The sequence below is a fragment of the Aplysia californica genome, unplaced genomic scaffold (genome assembly GCF_000002075.1).
Source record: "Aplysia californica isolate F4 #8 unplaced genomic scaffold, AplCal3.0 scaffold00094, whole genome shotgun sequence".
NCBI lineage: Eukaryota > Metazoa > Mollusca > Gastropoda > Aplysiida > Aplysiidae > Aplysia > Aplysia californica.
In genome coordinates, this window is record NW_004797364.1 from 38,132 (window position 1) to 64,257 (window position 26,126).

The 26,126-nt window shown below is 40.9% G+C and overlaps 2 protein-coding genes across 2 annotated transcripts in view; one reads left to right on the forward strand and one right to left on the reverse strand.

Moving 5' to 3' along the window:
• The window catches only part of LOC101859920 (germinal-center associated nuclear protein), a 65,090-nt gene that overhangs the window by 31,146 nt on the left and 7,818 nt on the right, over positions 1-26,126 (reverse strand). The window contains exons 3-14 of the mRNA XM_005095029.3: positions 25,600-25,707; positions 23,771-23,809; positions 20,202-20,416; positions 13,693-13,840; positions 12,877-12,962; positions 12,298-12,445; positions 11,560-11,649; positions 10,135-10,283; positions 9,236-9,304; positions 8,381-8,530; positions 1,882-2,153; positions 838-1,066 (exon numbers count right to left, since the gene is read on the reverse strand). Coding sequence (XP_005095086.1) covers positions 838-1,066; positions 1,882-2,153; positions 8,381-8,530; positions 9,236-9,304; positions 10,135-10,283; positions 11,560-11,649; positions 12,298-12,445; positions 12,877-12,962; positions 13,693-13,840; positions 20,202-20,416; positions 23,771-23,809; positions 25,600-25,707 — 1,703 coding nt within the window. The remainder of the gene's footprint in view (positions 1-837; positions 1,067-1,881; positions 2,154-8,380; positions 8,531-9,235; positions 9,305-10,134; positions 10,284-11,559; positions 11,650-12,297; positions 12,446-12,876; positions 12,963-13,692; positions 13,841-20,201; positions 20,417-23,770; positions 23,810-25,599; positions 25,708-26,126) is intronic.
• On the forward strand, positions 3,311-6,236 carry LOC106011351. Its single transcript, XM_013080648.2, has 2 exons — positions 3,311-3,387; positions 4,322-6,236. The coding sequence occupies exon 2, from the start codon at positions 4,327-4,329 to the stop codon at positions 6,187-6,189; it is 1,863 nt and encodes a 620-aa protein (XP_012936102.1). The 5' UTR covers positions 3,311-3,387; positions 4,322-4,326; the 3' UTR covers positions 6,190-6,236.

Below are 26,126 nucleotides of genomic sequence, written 5' to 3' on the forward strand. Positions count from 1 at the left end.
GCCCTTCCTAACAACAACCTGCTCCACATACTGTAGGAGGAAGGAGTCATAGTATGAAATGCTAAGGTGTGCAGTTGTACTCCACAGCAAGTCAACACAAAAACAGCCATATTCAGCCAAGAGAATAAAAGGTACAGAGTGGAAAAGGGGAAACTGATGAAACATACAAAGAGTGAAAAGGTGAAAACAGAGAGAAATAAAAAGAAATTGCCATGAAAGAGTGTGTGATAGATAAGACATTGAAAGAGTAAAGAAATTTGGCATTTAAAAAAGCAATGAAAGAGTGAACATGTAACAAGATAACGATGAAATGTAAATGGATGACTAGAGTACAGTCATGAACAAAAGACTTACATGAAAGAAAGTGACACCACGTAACTAACTATTTTTTTTTTTCAAGTAATAGAGGCAGACAAAGTCATGAATATGTGATGCAATAAAACTGACTTGAAAAGGAACAGACAATACAATTTCAAAGTAGGACATAAAAATGTTAATGTGATGACAAAGCAACAACTTTGAGTGATGGAAAGAAAAAGTAATGAAAATCTAGAAAAAAATAATACAATAAAGAAAGAGTAACCTGACAAAAAAGAACACAAAGGCACAAGCATGTCATGACCAGAGTAAGGACACAGAAATAGGAAATGATAATGAGATAAAAGGGGCTAACAAAATTAAAACAGAAAAACGAATTAACAAAAAAGTAAAAACACAAATTTGCATGCCAATTCTCTTCAAACAAATCAGTATGAAACTGACAATCAATTTGATGAACATAAAGTTAGGGAAAAAAAAGGTTCGACAGTATTATCAAGTGACCCAAGACAAACCCACCATGATCTTATTTTTGCCAAGGGCTCCATGAGCCTTCATGATGATGCGTAGAGCCTGGCTACGGATCTGGATGAAGTATCGGTGAAGGATGCAGGCATTGAGGAAGCTGGCCCTCTGGATCAATCGAAAGAAACGCACGTAGTTGTGCGAGTTGAGGGCATTGTATGCCTCCACGGCAAACAGAATAGGAGCAGATTCTCGAATGTCTGGACGCATCTGTTGCACTTCCCTGAATAGAGGTAATGAGGAGAGCTGTTACTAAGTTTAACACATTTTTTAAAAATGTTTTCAGTAAACACAACATACTGATAGATTTAAAACCAAAACACAAAAGAAGGTATGAACAATACTTTTTAAAACATGCTATTTACAAAATATTATGTACTGTAATGTAGTTAAATAAAACTACTTTCAATTTTCCTTCTTCAAAAAAGTAAATGAAGAAAAGTACATTTTGTCCATTGTAAACAATTGTGTCCATGACATCTCTCTGAATTCAAAGCATTTGGCCTTTTTTGTTCAGCACTCTCCCAGTATGTCCTAAGGATAAAAACATGTAGAGGCTCTTGTTTCTTTTCAAGACGCTACAGGGGGGGGGGGGGGGGGACGACACCAAGCCCCGCACACACCAATAATAGAAAAAAGGAGGGGGGGGGGGGGGGGGGGGGGGGGGGGGGGGGGGGGGAGAGAAAATCTTCAAGGAAAGACAAGGGAAAAACATTTTCCCTTTTAGATTCAAATTGAAATATCATCCTTCCACACGTTCAAATTTTTAACCCACTAAAGTCAGTGCAACCAGCATTATCAAATTACAAATATAAAATACAAGTGTCCAACAAAAGAGATGAGCACCAAAAAAAATGTGAACAGAAAACGGAAGCTTTTGTCAGTCAAGATCTAGAAATCTTCATGTATGAAGCTCTCCATTTTCATCACAACATAAAGTGACCAACTCCCTCTCCATTTTCTTCAAAACAACAGCGTATTTCAACTATTTCCACCATAATCCCCTTCTCCCCTCCAAGTCTTCGCTACGTCCGATACCTCAAGATATCTCCCTCGTTGAGTTTCATGAGCACCATGTATCCACGGAACTCTGCCTCGTTGGGACAGAACACTCCCTGCTTGTTCTCCAGGTCAGCATAGAGTTCTTTCAGCGTCTGCAGACACTTTGTGAGATTCTCATCGTTGATCTTGGCATCGAACGACATCATGTCCTCTTCGCAGAGACGCTCCGAGCAGAACACGTGGAAACGTGCACATTTCTCCAGCAGCTCTGCCACCTGAATGTCACATAGCTGTTGTTGGGTAATGTCCTGAGGAGAATAAAGTCAACATGTCAAAAAAATGTCACAGAGTAAAAATTAACACACATAAAATTATTCTTATGATACATCTTTTTTTTCATATTGGCCCTTGGAGCTCACAAATTATGATAATAAACAGTAAACTGCAAAAGACAAAGAAAGAGGAAGCCTTACAAGACAACCCACTGCACAACACGAACACACACACAATCTCTATATCTATGTGTCCACACCATTACTGCTACCTTTAGCCAGCAAGAAGACTAAAACAAGATAACTGTTGACACAGAAGTAGAAGGAGCAGGCACAGAGTCCGAGAGCTACCAACCATCCAACTACTGAAAGGCTCCCCCCCCCCCACCTCTCTTCCACTCCTGATTTACTTGTCTCCTTGCCTGTACATTTGTCTGCCTGTCTGCCTTACTCAGTGACATCCAATAATATTCTCATGTCACCCCCAACATCCCCCCCCCCCCTCCATGTATAACATGGGGCAAATTTACATTTCATATTCATTTGACATCCTTCACATCCCCTCCCATCCCCTCTCCTCCTCACATTCCCCTCCTTCCCACCTCCAGAAATCTGCCATTAGTGTCCTGGAGTTGTACCTTGGGTCAGCAAGATAAGAACAGCAATTTCACCAGGAACAGATTAGAATGACAGAAACATTGAAAAGATGTAAAAGAAACTGACAGGATCAGACCACCCTCTCTTTCTTCTATCAAAGAGAGGCACATGTACACTGCAACAGTCCTCTAGCGCAGGGAAAGAGTGAGACAAACAAGCAGAAACAACAGTTGGGGGGACAAAAAGAAGAAGGATCTATCATTGACCATTTCTAAACACCCGCACCAGAGTATCCACAAACCACCTGCAACTGTTCAGGTCAATTAATAAAGAGATAAACATCAATACAGTAAGTCATTTAGTGCAGTGAAAAAGGAAGATAGAAAGAAGAAAAAAGACATGAACAGAAAAAAAATAGGACTGCCAGTAGCACACTCCAACCTCTTGCCTCTTAATCTGCACGATACATATTTAAAAACAAAGACCATCATCATAACATAAGAACTGATAAGACTTTCCACACAGTCACCAGGGTCAAGAACTATAGATAAAACTGCGTTCTTTCCTGCAAGGTCATCCCCCACAGCATGAACTGACCAGTCTATCGGTCAGAGCAATCAGACCAGGCCACAGCACATCATCACATCACATGAACGGATCATCTTGAAACAAGGTTTGTACAGTGGAATGTGTGCGTTTAAATTATCCTCGTAAAGCACTGTGATACAATATAATCATTTCAGGTGAACCCTTTCACTATACATAAATAAAATACAACCACACCTAGAAGCAAGACTCCCAAAAAAATGCCAAATTACATAAAGCATTTGTTGCAGTCTTGCATTTGGTCATTGACAGGTGAACTGAGGAACATGATTGCTATAATATTCTAACAGAAATACTATGTAGACAAGTCACATGAACATTAGTACATAGCATAGGTTTTTGCTTTTTAGAGAATAAAAGTATTAGTTTAACACTTTGCAGTCACACAGCCAGCAGTACAAAATACCCCATCTGTTCACCCAGTCAGGAGAGCGACTGGCAGTGCAACAGACTTCTCGGGCCCAGCGCAGAACGGATAATTTTCACCTGCGCATTATTGTGCCAAGTGACCGCAAAGTGTTAAAAAAAGGGGGAGAGGGGTGGGGAGAGAGAGAGAGAGAGAGAGAGAGAGAGAGAGAGAGAGAGAGAGAGAGAGAAAGAGAGAGAGAGAAAGAGAGAGGGGGGGAGAGAACAACAGACATGGAAACAGGGAGAGAGAGAGAGAGAAAGAGAGAGAGAGAGAGCAGAGAAGAAGACATAGAGAGAGATAGAGAGAGCAAGAGATGGAGAGAGACAGAGGACAATAATAAAAATCAGTAAGATGTGTAAAGGCAATTGGAATAGTTTTGACATATTTCTCACAACATGACAATCTGAAACTGCATCATGTTTAGACAGACTCTGTTCCATTCGCAAAACAGATTTTTTAAATTGATAGATTTTACTTTCCTTTTCCTTTCCCTCTGTCGCTTCTGTCTATCCTTCTAGCTATTTCCCTGCAAAAATTGACCTGTACTGTTGTGCTTCTATTTACTCAAACGAACTCCAACTGGACTTTTCAGAGACAATGTTCCGTGTATGGTTTCCAGTCCTGCTTGTCAGTTGTGCAATATCCCATGACAAGAGTGAGGCTACCCGGACATCAATGCCTGTGGCTTCACCAGAATCTCCCGTGGGCCCGCCGTACCCAGTAACAGCGTCGTGGTTCCGCGACCGGTTCACCCGCCAAGAGTGGGATGACACTTTGAAAGGCTTCAAGAAACAGGGCGGCGACACAGTGTTTCTGAGAGCACCACCTGTAGTCAAACGGACATCGGAAGAGCTACAACATGACCCCAACTTCCTCTGGTGTGGCAGCTACAACAGCAGTACGGGCACCGGCTTGCCTTACTGCTGGGACCAGGCTGAGCAGGAGCTGAAGTCTATGGGGCTCAACGTGACCGCTTTCCTCACTTATCAGTACGAAGAAGCTTTCTCAGATGCCATCATGCTCTGCCCCAAAGTGGACAGGAAAATCAGAAGCTCCCGCAACTACTACCGCATCGTTCTCCCAGCAAACACCACTGCCCTCAACACAAGGACCAGCTGTGATTTCCCGCCTGGCTCTAATGTCGTGGTTCTGTTCACCAGTTTTGCTGGCACTGATCCCCACCAGCTACTGCTCCAGAGTGCTGCTAATCTCAGTGTTTCCGTCTTCTTTAGCCTGCCTGGAGCTCCAGTTGGCTTTGAGGAGCAACTGATGCCTGCTTACTATGCCTGGCTGGAAAGAGTCCTCCTAGAGCATAAAGCTCGTTACACGCAGATGTATCTTCGCGACAACTACGGGAATTCAGGACCCGCCAAAAGCTTGTATGACTCCTTAACGGGGTACTATGGCACAGATGAATGCAGTCTCCCTGAGATAGCGCCAGGCTCAGACTTCATCCCTGTCCACAGCAAGACATCCCCCCAGCTCATCTACATCCCCCTCTATACAAAGATGGGTACTCTAGTGAGGAGCATGGGAAAACGTTTTGCTATTAGCCCATACGTCAACCTGAACAGATTCCAGCTTAACAGTACAGTACAGGCCCACGTTCAAGGCTTTGAAGCTATTGTGAAGACTGGTGTGGTGGATATCATAGCTGTACAGGAGGGCCGTGGAGCTGGTAGAGGCTGCTATTACTGGCCTCACGAACTACACCAGCCAGTGAGAGCCACTGATCCTACACTGGACAAATCTATCCACTACCTCAATCCCCAAATCCCTTCCAATGTCTCTTTTGCACAAGCCTTCACAGCAAGCAACCAAGTTGTATTCCGCGCCTTTCAAAAAGCTCAACAAAAACTGATAGAACAAGAGAATATCGACTTTGAATTCTGGCTCAACCTGGAAGCTTTTGAGTACCTCCGTGATGACCCCTGCCTTCCAGTTGACCCAATGGCCTCAGGGATGGGAGAGCTTCTGAACCGTGCAGCTAAAGCTCGAGTAGACCGTGGCCTCAGCGTAGCCGGAGCTTTTGTACAGAAGGTCATATCCTTTGCCTGGGATGCCGACTACACCTGTACCACTCACCAGTACAGCAAGAGTCTACAAGAAGAAATCCTCACCGACCTTAACCGACCAATTATAGCCAACTGCTCTTTCCACAGCCCCCACAATCTATCAGTCGTCTTGCTCGGCTTCAACCTAGAGGCTGAGACGCAATCATTTACCGTGGACTGGACTGACACCAGGGGACGTTCTCAGAGCACCAACATCTACGGCTACTACTTTGAGCTGGACTATGGAGCTCAACACAACCTGGTCAAGTCTCTTGAGTACACCATGCTCTGGGATATCCCTCAGATGGTGACCAGCCTCGCACCAACTGGCACTGTACATGTTTCAGGACACAAAGCTCTCGATGACTGCTACTTCGACTATGATCTGCCATATGATGAAGCCTGATGATTTCCATGGAAATGATACAGACTGATAATATCAAATACCAATAAAGTATCTCACTTTTGATATTCTGTCATCAATATCTTCATTACAATGTGCAGCAATCATAGGATACTTCTTAAGAATTTCAACAACATGCCATTCAAGTATCAGTGTTTCGCGCACTCATAAAACCTCATGCAGTTGCGAGCACCGTAAAACACTTGCTAAACTAAACTAATTGAAGAAGCAGCCAAACACCTTTAACCCCATCCGTACATCCTGTTTTACTATCGTATCCATACGACGTGGGGAACTCTGTACCACCACTTTCCAAAGAGGAAATTTACTCTTAATCCAATCCGTACGCTTTGCATTACAGTCTGTCAAAATGACTTTTTGAAAAATACTGAAAGTTTCAAAGATATCTTCCCACAAGAAGTATTCTAAAATGTGAAGAATACAACCCAGGGGGTAAAAAATGACCCCAGAAATAGGAATAGGATTAAGTATGTCAATAGGCTTCGCGCAAAACTTTAACCTGCATGAATTCCTAGTGCCATTTTTATCTGTTATGTGGAAAGAATTCTCCACACAAGCTAATTAAAAAATACACAAGAGACATCTCAGCCATTCCAAGAGATCCCACGGACATTTGTCACTTTCACTGCTATCGACGGGCATCCTAGTCTACCAAAATGACACTGGACTCACAATAAAGCTTTGAGTTCAATTCCAAGTTCTTCTGGATAAGATGAAAGCCATTTTGCACAATCTTTTTCAGTTCACTCACCTGCAAATGGGAATCTGGCATTCCTCAGAAATAGGTTTAGTGAGTATTAAAGATATGTACCTCACATGCTACAATGATGTGATTCCCTGAGGGGAGGTTGACACAGTATTTTGGACAGAAGCAACAGAGGGTATACAATAAGGCTGGGCAACGAGTCTCTTTAGCAAAATCCGGATAATATGTTAGTGCACCTTTTCGACAAATGAGTTAGAACCACTTCGAAGAACGGTTGGAATCTCTTCAACAAATAAATGGGTGCACCCACTTCGCCAAACGGGTCAGGGAAGAGAGTAAGAGTCTGAATGCGGACAATGTCTTATTGAGGATTATCCCATTATCCAGGTATTTATCCTGATTTTGCCCACCTCTAGTATACTAGACCATGAATTTTTACAAAAACATTCAGCAGCCAAAGCAGACATTTGTATGAGTTTTTTTCCCCCATCTCACCACCTCAGAGGCCCATAGCCTACATCATGCTGGGCATGGGCTGCCTGCCTGATTCGCTTCCGTCTTCCATGTTTCCATTCAGATATGTTCTTATCTGAACCGGGGTTGTCTCTTCGTTCCCAACAGCACAACAACATAATCCTGCTTTCTCTTCTTCACATCTTCAACATTTGTGGTGAGGTGTACAGTGCTTCTACATGTCCATTACATTTTATGAAAAAGCCTGTAGGTTTGAGTCTAAGAAGCCTGAATTTTGTTTATGTCCTACACTTTCAGTACCAAAGCTTCAAGGTCAAACATGACTACCAATCAGAAAGGTCAAAGTGCAGTTAGCATCCCTATCCCTCTCTCTACCTAAATAGTTAGCACTGAATCATGTTGTGTCACTACTACACATGTGTGACACGTGGATAACTTTACTGTTGATGCAGGATTTATTCATCTACAAAAATGTGGAAAATTCTTGTTTTTGTGTGATGTGTAGCAATTCTATGCCCTCAACAACACTGTTTTGATCAATTTAGGGGTGGCACAACGTCCCAACTAAAAGAGGAGAGATATTTGATAACAGACTTTCCCACAAAGGAACTGGAATCCCGTTTTCTGTGTTCAATAGTGAAGAGCTTCATTGTTACACCACAGATGACAGACATCCACGATAGCAATCGTTTATATATATATATAGACAGACAAAAGAAATGCAACATCAAAATGATATTCAAAATGTGCTCATCCGTAACAGCTACAAATTATGAAATATAATAAAGAAAGAATCGTTTAAGGTTTTCATACAGAGAGTATGTCCTCAATGGTTAAAAGAATTTAGTGTGATTTGCATAAAAGTTCATCCTAATACGTACATTCTCCAAATACCCTAAATAGCACACAAGATGTCGTATTTCTTTTGCTGATAGGTAAACGCCTCCACACTCACAAGTCTGATAGCTTCACCCTCAGCATAGATCAGCTTACCTTACGAATGCCTCTGGTTCTGTTCCACAGGAAATCATACCACTCTGCCCATTTTCCCTCTCCTCCCTCGTCAGCCACCTCTGTCAGCAAATAGGTCATGGTGGTCACTAGAACAGGAAGGGGACGCAATTCATGGGGGAGAGGTTCCTCCTGAGAAAAAAATAAACAAACTTATTAGCAACTAGTACTTGAAAATCTAATTGAAAAGATAACTGCACCAACCTTAAACATACGTCAACGTTTTGAGACAAAAATTCTAAAAACACATAATATATGAATGTATGGTCAAGGTTCCCCAAATAGTGTATTTTTTCACAAGTTCAAATCATTTTTTTTTTACTTCTTCAGTTTTGTGAAAGCACTTTGCATAAAAAAACACTTGTGACTTTCAATCAGTTAGGGTTCTTAGCTGTCATGAGAGAGCAAACTTTGATCCTTTTCAAACTCACTTATCCGTTTTCCATAATCATGTGTGTGTGATGTGTGCATCTGTACTTATGTCTATGAGTATGTTAACGAGCCTTTGTTTGAGGAAGATTACATAGTGGTAACTGCATAGGTATAGGCATTTGAGTGCATGTAAATACGAGACAGTATGTGTGACTGTGTCTAAATACATGTACGTCTGTGAGTGCACGTGTTTTGTCTTGTCTATTCCTGAGTGTGTCAGTATGCATACAAAGGAGAAGAGGACAAGGAGAGCAAAAATACAAAATTGGCTTTATCAGCAAGCAGATTTTACCAAAAGTTTTTACTGGTCTTCCAAAACAAAAATCTTTCAGCCGAAGACCTGCTTTCCCCTATGTATGAAATGGCATAAAACAGGACGTTGAAAAAGTTCACCAAGCACTTTACCTGATCGGCGGACGATCTGCTGTATTCTTTCACAGCCCTGTAATGGTCAACTTCACTCTTGAGACCAGTCTTGGGAAGAATAGAAAAACAAGCAAAAAACAACCAATCATGATGACCGTCACCATTGTTTTTAAAACTTATCAGATATTCTTTTGAGCGAGAAAATTAAAGAAATTGGTCTACCTACTTAACCAAAGCTAAATTAGGCAAAAATTTCAGGGAAACTGGCTAGCTTCGGTTATCCTCCATGTCAAAAGGATAACTTGATAGAGGATTTGCAATGTATCAGTTGTTCCCCTCTTTTTCTTCAACCCAACCCCACCCCAGTGCAGCTAAGTTTTATGTATTTAGCCCATTTTTTAGCGACATAGATGGAATTTTTGCCTTTCAAGCAGCCCCGCTTAATTCCTCATACTTGATTTTCTCGAGGGTAAGGCTTACTTTAAAGACAAGTCCAGACAATCAGTATATGTATGCCTTCTTTCCTTGACCTTAAAATACCAAGGTGTGGAGTCTTTGACCAGCCTATCCTCAGCAATTTTGGGATTTTCGTTTTTATAAATGAGTGCTTGATCTCACTAATTATAGAAACATCACATGATAAAAACAAAACAAATAACAGGGGAGTAAATCTGAAAAACATACCAGGGCAAATCCCACATCAAGCCATGCACTCTGACATGAGACAACAAGCATCACATCTCTAGATACAACTGATATCCTGTGCCATCCTCTACGTCACAGACCCCAAAAAAATATCTATAGAATATTTTTCTTCCCAGTCATAACTGGAAAAGTGGCACTACATAACATTGTACACAGACGTTCTATGTATACACGACCTTTCAGAAGTCACACAGAGGCCTAATATACAGCTGTAAAAGTAGACAGAGACTCACCAGGCTGCTCAGTGTTTCAGGGATCACCTCATAGAGCGCCAGTCGTCGTATGTCCTCTCTGTAATACCGCTCCTTCTCAGGGCACAGATCCGGACAGTCACCAGCAAATGCCTTGGCAGACGCCAAATCAGACTGCTGACGTCCTCGTACTAAGAAAGGAGAGAAAAAGGTAAAGAAATTGCAGCCAAAGCAAAATAAAAGGCAGGCTGATTATTTTTCTTTATTTTTCTATTTAGGATTTACACACGAAGCAAACCATAGATTGCTCACTTTCATCTGCTGTTGTTAAAAAAATTCTAGCTTACTTATTACTTTGCCAATGCGTATGTAACTTTGCATGGCACTTCTGTGGGTCAGTCCCCAAACAAATTATTTATTTTTTAAAATCTTGATCCAGAAATAAAAAAAGTTTCTTCATTTGGGCCCCATATGTGAGCGAGCCTGGTGAAAGGTACCAAAAGATGCATTTGTTCGAACCAAGATATCAGGCTTCAAAGGTCAAAAATAGAATTTTTGACAAAAACTAAGTTCCATTAAAAATGGACTCTTAAGCCATTAATATATAGATATTTACAAGAACTTGGAGTTTCTTTCACTTTAAAATACATTTTTATTGATGTTTTATAACATGAGGTATATTGCATAATCTCAAATAATGTGTGAGAAAACTGTTTTTCCGAGTACACACTGCGGATGGTTTCTCTTGTCCATTCATAAAGTCAACCCAATCGCATTGCATACCAAAATTTAGGTCATTCTCTCCCCTCTCTAATGGCGAGTAGTGCGCATGAATATCTAGAACGTGTAAATAAAGCGAAGCTTTGCACATCCACATCCTGTCGTTTTTTTGGAGAGCAAATTGTATCGCATATTTCTTCCCTGCCCAAACCTAGATCTAATTTCTTGGAAATTCTTGCTCAAGGTGGTGGCGAATTTGTTTTGAAGACGTAATATAAACATTTTGAAGCTGTTCTTTTATCTCTGTTGCTTTTTAAAGTTGGTTTGTGAGTAGCGAATGTGTTGTCGGGTCATCTCCAAGCATAGATCTACCAATTTGAAGGAGAAACAAAGGGGAAATTTTCAAGTCGTTTTTCTCAAAACTTTGTTTCCGTACCCTGCCTTACAAAATCACCCATATCTCAACAACTACTGAAGAATTCAAAAAGCAGATGGTTCAGAAATGATCTCTGTACATGAAAATGCAAAAAAGCGGGACTCTTCAAAACGCATCCTTTGGTGCCTTTCACCAGGCACACACACACATATTAAACAGAAGGAAATGACCACAATAGAACAATATCTAAACAGACCCCTCTAAAATAGATGGGCATACAGGGTGACTCAGGGTTTCAAAAAATGCAACCAAACTATCATAAGGATCTCTCATTTTCCTGACACATTGAGAAACAAAAGCAAGATACTCACACAATCGGAGAAGTTTATCTCGTGCGTCCAAAACATTTATTTTGCTCGACGAATCAGGTGCTCTGCTTCCCCATAAAGTTTTCAATAAACCTGCGGAGTAAAAAGCATAAATCCAGGCTATACACTCCTTCAAACAAAACTATGGGATATCTTCTCCCAAATTTAAAGCTAGCATTATGGGGACCTTAAAAAAAATATGCTTAAGAACTCATAAGATCAGACAATGAGACCAAAAAATTTTCAGGTGCTATCAATCTTTCTTATAGTCGTTCAAGAACAAAAGACAAAATTTCAGAAAGAGGGAAACTAAGTCTTAATTTTTTTTTCCAACGTAGGTGTTTTAACGCCGGTATCCACATAATTTAGATCATTTAGGAAGCTGGCTTCATCCTTGTCTGTCAGAACCAACTTGGGCTGAAAGAGATACAGCATTCCAGCAGGAAGACTGACATTCAATAAAACCTCTCCCCACTTGAAAATCAAACTTGGGTCTCTACTTGCCATAGCAAGCACTAACCACCTTACCACAGACACCAGTCTCATTTTTTTTTCATTTGAAATTGTTAAGACATTTAGAAAAATGAGGCATCTGAACTGACATTCATCTCTGAAGTGATGACATGATGAGTCTAAGAACCTTTAAAAAATGTATTTCTGTAACAAATTTGCCCCAACAATAGTCAGCTAAGCCTATAATAACATAATGCGAGAGAAAACTCCAGACACATCCACTGTTACCTTTAGCAACATCTAAATCAGAAGTAGACGCCGGCACAACAGTTGGAGCTGGGGCAGAAGGTGGTGGAGTTGGCGACCGCCGACGAGGTTTCTCACGTGAGGTCTTCTTTTGCTCCTTTGGAGCTTTACGCACAGGCCCAATTTCATACTGGGAAATGAGAAAAGTCCACCTTTACTCAACACTAAAAAGTCTTCATAGGGAAGAATAAAATAAAAAAGAAAGCAGTATTCTCAGATTGCTGAAAAGAAGTTCATGGAGCAGACCACAAAGGACCACCCATTTTGTTCTTTAGTGTTTGTGAATTTTTACTCTTTCCTCGATACAAATAGGACAAGTACAAGGCAAAGTACATAGCCCGGTGGTTAGAACATGATGGAAGGTGCAAGGAAGAAATAAAACAAGAAAGAGGCAGTCACACTTGTGCATTTGAAAGAAAACATTCCTGTAAGCCGTTTCAGGATTGGAAGGTTTACACATCCTGCTGATATGCAGAGGGCCTTTCTATTAGCCCAAGATGATTAGCATGTTCTAAGATATTTGCTCAAATTTAAAGAGAAAACTTGTAAGTCAATCTTTACCTGAACATCGGCAGTCCCAGCCATGCTGGCCAGCTCATCCTCGACACTACCCTCAGGCACACTAGACAAAGATACTTTACTGGGGCCTAGAGGAATGAAACACAATCAGGAGTTGAACCAACTTTTAGCTTTATTTGTTTGTTTGAGTAAAGAGAAGAACATCAATAAGATAATGGTCATTTAATGCTGGGAAGAAAAATACTGCAGTCAAAAACACGAGAGAGACAGAGAGAGACAGAGAGAGAGAGAGAGAGAGAGAGAGAGACAGAGAGACAGAGAGACAGAGAGAGACAGAGAGAGAGAGAGACAGAGAGACAGAGAGACAGAGACAGAGACAGAGACAGAGACAGAGAGGGAGCCAGAAAAAAGAGAAAGAGAAAGGGAGAGAGACAAAGAGAGATAGAGGGGGGGGGGGGGGGGGGAGAGGAGGAGAAAAGTAAAACCTACCAGTGACACCAGGTGACTTTTTGCACAGGTTTCAAAGTGCTTCACTTTTGTCAAACAGGTCATTTCAAAGGTAGGCTCAACACCATGAGGCTTCAGTCAACTACTTTTTATTTAAAACGAACCCTCCACCCACTGCTTACATGCACAGTGAACAATAGGTGCAGAGAAGACACTGTAAATTCACTGCTTCTCTATGCTAAATGGCAGAGCTAAGTAGTGCTAAGTTAAGTCCATTACTTACCCCTATCCTCCAACCTGAGAAACACTAATTAGTCACCCACTATGTACAATGGGAAAAAAGGCTGCTTATTTATACAAATGACAGTGCTGCTCACAAGAGCTGAGTTAACGGACTTTCAAACATCTCACTTCTCTTGTCTTTTGCCACTGCAAGTCTGAAAGGCTTGTTAGCTTCTGGTGATTTCACTGAAGAACCAGAGGCACGCCAAAATATCTGTAGCTGTGGACCTCCCTTCTCCAGCTGTCTGCCTTTGCTTTTGGCCATTGCTGCTTCTTCCTGTGAAAATGATAAGTATGATTTTAAAAAAGAAGCACACCTGAACAACTTCAAAGGATAAAAAAAGCAAAACAAAAGGAAAAAAAGCAGCTTTGTGGAACATCGACACAATAATGGTCATTAAGTGCAGGGAAATAGCTAGCCAGCCATCCAGCCAGCCAAGACAGACAGACAGACAAGACAGACTGAAACAACACAGGGAGAGAAAAGAAGTAAGACCACCAAGTGATACCCTTCAACCACCTGCTTCATGATCTCCACAAAGAAATTAATTTTACAACAAAATGATTAAAATCATACATATCAAACACGGCGTCACTTTTCGCCCGGTTCTGTTACTTTTAGTTCGCATGACTTAGCAGCCCACCGGAGCTCCCCGGCTCGGGGTCACGGGGTTAATGAGCCCTGAGGCGACTTTGCCGGTGTCTGTCGGGAAGTTCGCATTTTTGACTATGTTTAAAACGATATAACTTCTTCCCCATCCCACACAGCAAACCATTACGCGGATGTACTAAAAGCTCAATGTCTTGAGATTTATTCTGCGTTAGAATGGTTAGTTTCTGTGCCTTAGTTTTTGTTCTAGACAAGTGTTTGTAGAGTACCCAATTTGTCCTATTTTAGTTACAAAGTTATGAATAAATGATTGTTATTTTAAAAAAGGCACGACAGATCTCTCCAAATTCTGTGTTAAACTGACTACGAATATCATGTCTTTTACCATGAGAAATCTTAAATCTGCGGTAGTAGTAAAAGTCAAGTTATAAGAGAAGAAAGATGCACATCTGCATATTTTAACTAAAGACGATCAGCGTTAGCTCTTATTTTACTATTAAACAAGAGAAAGTTACTCTGCGTTTGTTCATGAATCATGCTGTGTCTGTGGCAGCCTGCATACAACTAAAAAGATATAATATAAGCGATTTAAAAAACCACAAAACCGTGTAAATACATGGGTAGAGATAAACTTCTAGTATGGAATAAAAATAATGACAGCTAAAACATTCATTCTTAGTTTTTGTGTAGGAAATATGCGCGGACACAATTATGAATGTAAATAAATCAGTCACATCGTCAGTTATTGCAAATGGTCATAGAAACGTAAAAAAAGCTGGAAAAGTCTGGTGCTGATTCAGTGTCCCTGGAAAGCTAGAAATTATTCTTATAACCCAATTACGAGAAGTCATCCTTATTATTCAGTCAACTTACAAAACCTAGACTTAGCGTTTTAAGAAAAGTAAGCAATTTCTGGAGTGTAACAGATACTGTTCGTGTATTAGATCTACGTTGAAGATATATTCTAGCACTAAAATCGATTTGTACTTTTCATTGAGAAACTTCATGATAACTTTTATAAACTTTCGAGAAAATATGCGAATATTCATGATTATATTAGACACATAAAGTTGTATTTGGAGGAATTACTTCGTAGCGAATTGTGTGCTCGATGGATAAAATTGCAAAATTACAGCCTTCTATTATAAGCGCAGATACCATCTTATCTGAGTATCTGCACTAATGTTATGTCGTTCATATTCCGAAAGTTCGACAGATTTTGACGATGCGTTTTTTTTATACTGATTTTTTTTCATTCACGCTAGTCCCAACAAAATTACAATTTAGCATTGCCGACTCCAGCGCGTCTAACGAAATAACCAGACAAGTTACAACGTCCGTTCTTTTTTGAGTCTCAAGAGCAGAAATGCGTGCTTTGGGTGCACTAAATGAGAATTACCATAAATACAAGGATACACCTTAAATTGTACGTTGAAAAGTACCAAAAATTAAGTCGGCCCAGACAGAGCAGCGACAGGGAGCTGACCCCCGTGACCCCGACGTGATAAGGCGCCCGGCGGGGAACCCCCCGCGGCAACTAAAATTCCACTGCCAGTGCGCCGTGCAAAGACATCCCAGAGATGGAAAGTTTTAACTAAAAACAAAAGTATCTGTGCTAATTTACAGTCACGTCCCTAAGTGAGGTCATAAAAGCTGAGCTGTATTTATCAAGACGAATCAAAAGAGAAGAATACTTTTCACATGTATGTCGACTATTTATCATTTCTGTGGCAGGTGCAAATGACACTGTACAAGCAGTTGTGAAAGAATTTTTCTGAGGACAATAGATTTCTTTCACATCTTAGATTTTATTAAGAGTTTTTTGGCACTTGAAATACAATAAGGTCATATAAGTGTAGAAGATTAGAGGTGTTCCAAGAAAGTAACAAACATAAAAGAGGAGAAGGAGAGAGAAGGAAAATAGATGTTTGATAGGAAAGAAAGAGCAAACCACACCAGAGCACCTGCCAACCACCCATGTATCACATCTTATCTCCAGACCTCAAATTTAAGACTTGAAAGAGTTCATAATAACTCCAATGGTACATAAATGTTCATGCTTTACATTTTAACCATGTAAGTCCTCAGAGCCCTTAACCACATCCACACACTGTTAGAAATCAAGTGAATCTCTTCCTTGTCTTTCCTTCATATAATATATGGGTTGAACACTCTACAAGTTAAAAACAAGAAAAAGGAAAGGCACACCCAAAAACCTTGTCATATTGAGGGTTTGTATTTAGAAAGACAGGACACTCACTTGACAGACTGTTATGAAAAAGAGTTGGCCTGAAGAAGCAATTGTGACAAAAAGACACTACTCCAGGGGCAACCTACAGGTGTGGTAGTGAACAATCTAAATCCCCATCCAGCCCAGGGTAGACTGTAATTCCAACAGGATACTAACTTCTCTCTCTCTCTTGCCCTTTTTAACTCCCAGTGGAGCACAGGCCATCAACAACATTACTCCAGCGAAGCCTGTCCTGAGCATCCTTTTCTATCTGTTTCCATGATGTCCCCGCTTTTTCAATTTCCGCTGATACCCCTCGCCTCCATGTCATCTTAGGTCTTCCCTTCTTACGCTTTCCTTGTGGGTTCCATGTTAAGGCCTGCCTGATGATGCTTGTCCGGGGTCTCCTCAGGGTGTGTCCAATCCATTTCCATTTCTTCATCTGAATATCTTCCTTTACTGGCCTTTGGCTTGTTCTCTCCCACAATTGAGCATTCGTGACTTCATCGTACCACTTGATCCCCACTATCCTTTGTAGGCATCCATTTACGAAACTCTGCAGTTTCCTTGCTGCTGATGCTGTGAGCCTCCATGTCTCTGAACCATACAGTAGAACAGTCTTCACGTTTGTTTTGAAGATCCTCAGTTTGGTGTTCAATCCCAGTTCCTTAGACATCCATATATTCCTGAGAATGATGAATGCTGCTCTTGCCTTTTGGATTCTGACCTTGATGTCTTCGTCTGTTCCCCCTGCCTTGTTGATAACACTTTCCAGGTAGGTGAAGGATTCAACATCCGCCAATGGTGCCCCTTGCAGTGTGATAGGAACGTCGGCTGCATTCATTCGTAGAACTTTCGTTTTATCCGTGTGAATATGGAGTCCAACACTACGGGAGAAGGTCCTGAGGCGATCTGTTATCTGTTGCATCTGGGCTCGACTGTGGGAAAGAAGTGCCAAGTCGTCGGCAAAGTCCAAGTCTTCCAGCTGACTGGAAAGGGTTCACTGTATGCCACTGCATTGTCCCGATGTTGTCTGTTTCATTATCCAATCCACTGCTAATAAAAAGAGAAAAGGCGATAGCAGGCATCCCTGTCTCACTCCTGTATTCACTTCAAACGAGTCTGTTCGCTGCCCTCCAAGTAAGACACTGCAACTCATTCCCTCATACATCTTCTTGATCAATCTCACGAACTTGTCAGGTATTCCATAGTGGCGCATGAGCTTCCATATTGAGTCCCTATCTAGGCTGTCAAAAGCTTTCTCGTTGTCAACAAAGTTAACGTACAGGGAAGAGTTCCACTCGGTGGACTGCTCCACTATTATCCTCAAAGTTGCAATCTGATCTGTACATGATCTCTTTTTACGAAATCCTGCCTGCTCCTCTCTTAGTTTTGCATCCACGGCTTCCTTCAGTCTTTCCAGTATGGTACGACTTAAAATCTTCCCCGGAATGGAAAGGAGCATGATTCCTCTGTAGTTTTTACACTCATGCAGGTCTCCTTTCTTGGGTAGTCTCACGAGCAATCCCTCTCTCCAATCCTGTGGAAATTCTTCGCTGTCCCATATCTTGCCAATAATTCCATGGAGAATCCCTGCCGCAGTGTCGATATCCACCTTGAGAACTTCTGGGGGAATTCCATCTGGGCCGGCTGCCTTGCCTGCTTTCTGGTGTCTTATCGCCTCCTTGATCTCCTCTAAGCTAGGCTTTTCTTCACTTACCCCCAGATCAATCTCTGCTGGTGGAATGTCAAACTGTTTTTCTGGCCTTGGTCTGTTCAGCAGCTCTTTGAAATGCTCCTTCCAGCGTTCTTTCTGTTCGTCTGGATTTGTGAGAAGCTTTCCCTCTTTATCCTTCACTGGCACATCTGTGTTCTTGTATCTGCCTGCAAGTTTCTTGGTGGTTTCATACAGTCCTCTCATGTTTCTTGCCCCTGCTGCTTCCTCTGCCTCGCGCGCTAGGTCATCTACATAGTTTCTTTTGTCTTTCCGTAGGCTGACTTTTACCTCCCTCATTGCTTTTGTGTATTCTTCTTGGGCCTTTGCTTTGGCTGCTCTTGTCTTGCTCCTGTTTACCTGATCCTTTTTCTTTTTCCTTTCTTCTATCTTCCTCAAAGTGGTGACCGATATCCATGGCTTGTGCTCCCGTTTCCGTTTCCCCAGTACCTCTTGACACACCGTGGTCCAGCCTTCTTTTATTGCCTCCCATGTTTCTTCCAAGCTGCTATCCTCGCCTAGTGTTTCCAACACTTGGAACCTGTTCTTAACTGCTACATTAAACTCCTCTCTTGATGATGGCTCTCTCAGAAATTCCACGTTGTATCAGTACCTATGATTATTGACAATTCCCTGTCTTCGCTTTAGTTTTAGTCGGATGGTTGAAATGAGCAAATGATGGTCCGAAGCTACGTCTGCACCCCTGTAAACTCTAACATCCCTCATTGATCTTCTGAATTTCTTGTTGACACATATGTGGTCAATCTGGTTTTCAGTTTGTTGGTCTGGCGACACCCATGTTGATTTGTGTATCTGTTTATGTGGGAAAACAGTCCCTCCTATCATGAGCCCATTTGTTGCACATATTTCTGCAAATAGTTCTCCATTCTCGTTTCTGACTCCAAGTCCGTGTTTCCCCATGATTTCCTGAAATCCTACATTGTCACTGCCTACCTTAGTGTTGACGTCTCCCATTAAAATCAAGATGTCCTTCCTTCTAACCTGATCAATAGTATTTTGTAGCATTTTGTAGAAAGTCTCTTTCACATCCTGGTCCTTATCATTGGTGGGGGCATATCCCTGGATAACATGAAGGTTGATGTCTTACTTCTGTGAACGGAATTCAGCTGATATTAGTCGCGGGCCCTCTGCTTTCCATCCTATTAAAGCCCGCTTGGCGTGTGTTGATAACAGAATACCTACTCCTTCTGTATGTGGCGAGTTTTCCTCCAGATGTCCAGAGTAGAGAACTGTTTCCCCTGAAGCAAGTTGGCACTCCCCTGCATTCGTCCATCTCGTCTCACAGAGACCCAATATGTCCAGTTGGTAGCCCTCCATCTCTCTTGCAACCTGCAGTGCCTTCCCTGCCTCGTACATTGTACGAACATTCCAGGTGCCAAGTCTGGTGGTTTTTCTGGTCGACAGGAGGTTTCTCGGCTTGGTGGATACTAACTTGACTTTTTCCTTTTTCATCCTCTGTTGCCATTAAGCATCGAGGAGAGATGCAGTTTTCTATGTTAGGCCACCTCCGCAGATCTTTCAATTGTGTTATTATGTTTTCTCAGGGTTTCCTCAATTCACCTTTAGCATGGCTTTCTTCTTCCTTTATAGCCTGAGTGCTTGGTGTAGTAGGCTCTCGAGGCGGGCAGGCCAGATGACATATGTAACAGGTGGCTAAACCATTTATTTCTCTGTCGTTCTATGAAATGCAGGCAGGACTCAAAGCCGATAGCTGCTCTTACTTTTTCTCATTTCTATGCCTGTCTCATCTTGTGATGTTAAGGGTTTTGCGGAGACATTTTATTTCCCATGCAGTGATTTTGCTTTCATTGGTTTTACTTAATGTCCAGGTCTGGCACTGGTAACATAATGTTGGTATGAATTTAGAGGTGATAAGCTGTCTCTTTGTCCAACAGGATAAATACCACACAATAGGCAGCAAAAACTTAAGCCATTTTGTTTTCGTTTGCTTGACACCCAAATCAACATAAAAACTCATTTCGTCTTGGGGGAGGGGGAGTAAGAGAGACAGACAAAGACAACAGAGGGAAAGAAAAGCAGAGCTTGGTTCTTGCACAACTTACATGAGACTGGAAGGTAATGTTGGCAGAACCTTTAGATGGAACAGGCAACAGCCGAGTGATGGTACCAAAACGAGAGAAATGTCTGCGTAGAATAGTGCCCTTGTTGAGGTGGGCTGGGATATCCTTGACGATAATGCTCATACGAGTAGTGTCTTCCACCGACTTCCGAGTGGTGCGGGCTCGACCCAAAGTGAGCGACCCTGAGCCATCAGTACCTGGAAAAGGAACAGAAACAAAAACAGTATTACCACTTTTTTTCCTTTACATATTAAAAATAAGAAAAAATCAATGTTACTGTAGTCTAATAGCTATTTTAACAAAGTGAGCCCCTATATTCAGACGAGACTAAGCCCTGAACTTCCTATGGATAGGAGAACCAAAAGAATATCAAGTTCCCTATGAAATACGGAGGAAAAGAAAAAAATCTGGGAGCTAAAGCTAGCCCTGCCTGTTTGGCACACGGCTGTTAAAACCCCACCGAAAGTGCTCCTTGTGACCGAGCCCCGGTCTGACCTCCCGCGTGAAGGTAATAAACCCGTGCATAACAACCGTGACGATAGCGATGCCCGCCGCTGTGCCTGCGTAACTCAGTTCTGGTAATTTTCGTATCACTTTCCCTCGTTATTTCTCCCGATCTGATAAACCTAGAAGCCTGTTCAACATCTCATTTTAAAGACACATCTTAGGACTAACTAGACAATCCCACTTTTGCTCCAGAAATCTCACTGGTGTTACAGCATTTACACACTTTACAGCACAAGTGTTTTATTCAGCTAAAGATGCATTTTAAATTACATTCCATTTTGGAGTTTATTATCTCAAAAACCAAACCGACAATTTTCACGAAATTTCTGTGCTTCACTTGAGACAGCAATACTTGTACTGTGTGAGCAAGTGTTATTTGTGAAAGGCGAAGGTGTGATTTTATATGATTTTTTAAAAAAGGGTACCCCTCCCCTGTGATTCACATGGACTTGATTTTTTATTTTTCTTCTTGACTTTAGAATCGCGTTATCTTTGCAACATTTCTCCAATTGATTTTTTAAAATATTTTAGCGCAGTTAAGAAACAGAGAAACATACAGAAGATTCGCATTTTCAAAAGCTGCACGAAGATTACAGGATTGTGGAGGCAGAACACTGTTCGGCAAGCAGAAGGTACAGAAAATGCGACCCCTGCAGTGTTCTAAACTTGTGTCAGACATTCTCTTGGCCTCTGGAGTTAGCATTACAATGGACTCACAGACAATACATTCAAAAACCATCTGCACAGTTTGCGTGGACAAGATAAGACATAAAGAAACATTGCTATCAGGGCACTATAACCGCCTAATTTTTCTGAAACTACTCTTGATGCTCGTTTTCTCTACAGTTTACACCTCCCACTTATAAACATTGAATACAATAAAGTAGCACCACCATACTTTCATTTTCTTCAGGGTGTTGTTCTGAATCATCATCGTTCGCTAGAGGCAACGAAACACATAATAGACATACAGCTAAGTGAGCAATCTGAGGAAGACTATAAAGGAGTTTAGTCGTCATTACGCATTATGGCAATAACTGGAGCCGTGGGGATCGAGGAACTAAATGGGGAGATTAGACATTTAGAAGGTTGCATAGTACTTTCTGACTCTGAAGAGGAGAGAATTAACTTTCCAGAACAATTGACGGAGAAAGAAGACAGGTTGTCTGAGTCAGAGCATGACCCCTTAACCCTGTTCTGGCCCTATCTGTTCTCATTTAGACACCATACTTGACTCACAAAACATCACACCGCAGGCACATCACAGCCGCTCTTTCATTGGCAATCACTGCCACAAATACATGATGAGTCGCGTTTATAAAGACCTCACTGCATTTATTGTAAAAGAAATAGTAGAAAATACCTAAAGCCAAAACATAATTGACACCGCTTACAGTCTCGAAAAAAAATTCAGTCAATTAAGCAACGCATTTAGGGGCGTTCACATCCACATCTCACACAGCCAACCAGTGTCAAAAGACAGACTACCACATATTGACACATGCATCAAAACTTACACATGTCATTATACAGGAGACACTTTAGTGAAAAGGTACTTCCCAAACACCACATTCTAGAAAACAACTGCATCCCGTGGATACAGACATATGGGTTTGGTTTGGCCTTACATGGGGAACAGGGTGGTAAACTTATCCATGCTTCTGTGGCAAAGCTAGAGAGAAGAGGAGCTGGGATACGTTATATCCAACAACAGCTGAAAGTTGTAATGCAGTCTCAGCACCTCATGCCAAATCCAATCCTATTATCCAACGTGCCTCCAACAAAGAAAAAAAGGTGACACTGCAATCAACTCTTCACTACTCCAAAACCGTGGACTTGGCACAAAAACAGCAAAGTGTGTTTTGATATTTGACCATTTCTGGTGTATTTTATATGAATTTGAAGAATTTTTTGGGTTTTGTCTGACTGAAATGTTGATTTAAAAATCTACACCCCCAAGGGCAATGTTAAAATATGAGCCATTTTTGGAACGCTATATAAATTTATCGTTATTTCATACAATTTTGTATCTTTCTCAGTAAGTGCAGAAGTTCCCTCTTGTTCCAAACAGGCAAAATAAAATGACTGCAAAGTCACCGATCGGCGTATTTTGCTAGTTTAATTGTCCTAAAAATGAAATATCGGCGTATTTTGCTAGTTTAATTGTCCTAAAAATGAAATGAACAAAGCTGTCAGTGGGACATGAGGAATTCCCTTGGCCACGAGATAATGACCCTGCGACCGGGGTCAGATTACAAGATACAAACGCTGGCTGCCTGCGAACTAAAGTACCGCTTCGTAACAGCCGTGGGCTAATAAGATCATTGATTCATGGCTGGCCACAGAACTAGCAATTTTGGATAGCTCATTTTAATGATGGAGACAAAAAAAAAACTACAGCAAATTCTGAAAATGCTCTCAGAGATACAAAATCAGAACAATTGAGTCCAAGCCAAAAATCTACACTACAGGGGGGTTTTTTTTGCTTTGTATGGGGGGTGGGGGGTGGATCTTACCTCAACCCAAGCATCAATATAACTTCATTTGAGCTAAAGGGACATTCGCTGAAAGCCCCACCGGTATCAGATCTTGGAATAGTACTCTTATTAATCGGGAAAATAAAAGATAAGAAAAATTTGTTAAATAAAACAGTCAAACAAACAGAATCCTCTACTTGACTACAAACATGTTCCTGAGGATCAGACAGGTTAGCATAGAAGAATATTAAAGACTAATTAACAACTGTTACATAAGGTGTCTGTTTGTTTGAGTAAAGAGAAGCACATCTACACAATAATGGTCATTTAAAGCTGGGAAAAAATAAGACAAACATACAGAAACAACAGATGGAAAGCAAAGATGTAGAACCTACCAGTGGCACTCTCCAACCACACGCCATTACACAAGAGGAACATATTCAAAATACAAAGGTGAAAAATTACTCTAAAATATGAAAGCATGATTATCTACCACCAGCAACCAATCCATCTCACAAATCTTCAACAAAAAAATACTCAATTTTTGCACCCTGCATAAGCACTTACCAGATGTACTATCAGCAGTTCGCGATCTCTTTACCTCAGCTGGCAAATAAACAAAGAAAGTAGAAAGCAATTAAAGCAAAAATTGTTCAAGTACAGTTCTAACCTTAGAAATAATTATAAGAAGAAGAAGAAGAAGAAGAAGAAGAAGAAGAATACAGTGGAATTCAGATTCAAAGAAAACTCGAATTCAAGGAAAGGAGTTAGATTCCCAGTTTCATTCATTATCACAAAAATAATAGCTCTAAATTAACGAACATGTAAATGAGAAGGGACACTTTCAGTAACGAGTGATGACATCTGGCGTTGTTCACATCTTCACATCATCAACGCATGGACGGGATAAATCAAGGTATTGTCTATTGAGGGATGATATTCTACTCTTGAAATAAGTCTTCTTCTTACTGAGCAAGGGACTGGGGCAGGCGTGGTCTGGCACAAATGGCCCAATCTAAAATGTCCCACAAGCGCTCAATTGGATTGAGATTTAGTGAAAGAGCAGGTCAAGGGTGCAGGAGAGGAATGTTGTTAGCTTTAAGAAATTGATTAGTCACAGTAGCCTTCTGAGCAGGTGTATTATCATGAAACGAATGCTTGTCCTTGGGCTTGAATTTGAAAGAAAAGCACATTGGGCTAAAAAATTTGGGTTGATTTTAGCCTTGAGCTGTGCATGTAATGCTTCCCACAAGCATGGTGTGGTCTCGTCAGTATCACTGATTCCAGCCCACACCATGACACAACCTCCACCGAAATTACTTGCTAGCCTGAAGCAAGCTGGGATATAACCTTTAGTTGGGTCTTCTGTAGACTCTGGCCTGTACATCATGCTGTTCCAGTCGAAATTGGGACTCATCTGAAAACATGTATGTATTCCAAATCACGTGATGAGCAACACTGTGCCCAGTGAAGTCTGTACTGGATGTGATGGGGCTGCCGTTTTATGCGACAAAATAGGCCTCTAGCACGAAGGTTTCCCTCTTTCAGACGAAGAAAAACAGTTATGACAAAGATCGAATGGGTCTTTGTTTGTCGGTTGAAATTGATTTCTCAAGCGTTGCGTTAAGATGAATGTGTCCTCCCTTCATTTTGTCTTTCTGAGTCCAGTTTGCTTGGGTCTATCCTTTTGGGAGTTTATCACTGCCATGTGACCCCATGTGGCATACATAGTGTGTCTGTTCATGCTGAACCTCCTCGCGACTAACGCAAGCGCAGTGCCCACCTGAAGCATCTCAATGATGTGATTTCTTTCTGATTCCCTCAGCTGGAGCATGGTGAATCAATGAATAGAAGCCACTTTTTATGTGGCAAAAAATTTTGAAGGAGTCCAACTTTGTGTGTTTAGTTTTTGTTTTCAAAGTTACCCACACATTTTCACAGTATTTGACATTTATCAAAACCCTATGAATGACATCTCGGACAAAAACGATAGACCAGTGCACCATAGTGAGTACTGTTCAAGAATGACAATGAGCTTGTGTGACGTGTGAAAATTTCAAATTAATTGGTTAAAATGCGTGAAGTTAAAAATGTTTAAGAGTATAAATAGTATCATTGCTATGTTAATTTATTCAAGGGATATGGATGTTAGAAATTTCACGAGCAGATGGCCTTAAAGTTAAGCTGCAGTATCAAAATCATTGCTTAACTATGATAATGTGCTTCTTTGACAATAAACTCTTCATATTTACTCCTGAAATGTTTACCATCAATCTTCTCAAATGTGCTATACAAACAATAAAATGTCAATGAAATGAAAAGGAGATCTAATTAATAATGATGACACCACAATTTTCACTCATAACTCATCCACATCCAAGTCACAAACATCTTACTTGGATCACGTTCCACATCTTCATGTTCAGACTCTCGTCTTTTTCTGTCTGTTGGTCCAGCCACATCCCTTGATCGGTTCCATTTGCTCAAAGTTTTGCGAGGTGAGTCTAATTCATAAGAAAAAAAATTCGAAACTTTGAATTGAAATATTATATATTCAAACATTAAACATTTTAAAAATGGAAAAGAATGAATGAATAAAAAATGTTGACCAGAAAATAGAATATTTCTTGACAGAGACATCTAATGTCAATGGAGAGTATTGGAGAGGCCTTACTTACATATAAAGACTTGGCCATCTTTTTAATGCCCAAAAGTAAAGACATTTAATTAATTGTCTATATTTTGTTGAGTTGTCCTACACAAAAAGAAACTACTCTACTGGAAACAACAGACAAGTTTAAGTCCAATGGCAAATGTAAAGTAATCTTTGTGCATACTGTGCACATACTTGGTATTTTCAAATGAAACAGGAAAATTCAAACATAATGTGAAACATGCTAACCTGTCTAGGCATTCAACTGGT

What these genes read in the sequence shown, in the direction of transcription:
- LOC106011351 (XM_013080648.2), top strand. Translation starts at nt 4,327, where the DNA reads ATGTTCCGTGTATGGTTTCCAGTCCTGCTTGTCAGTTGTGCAATATCC.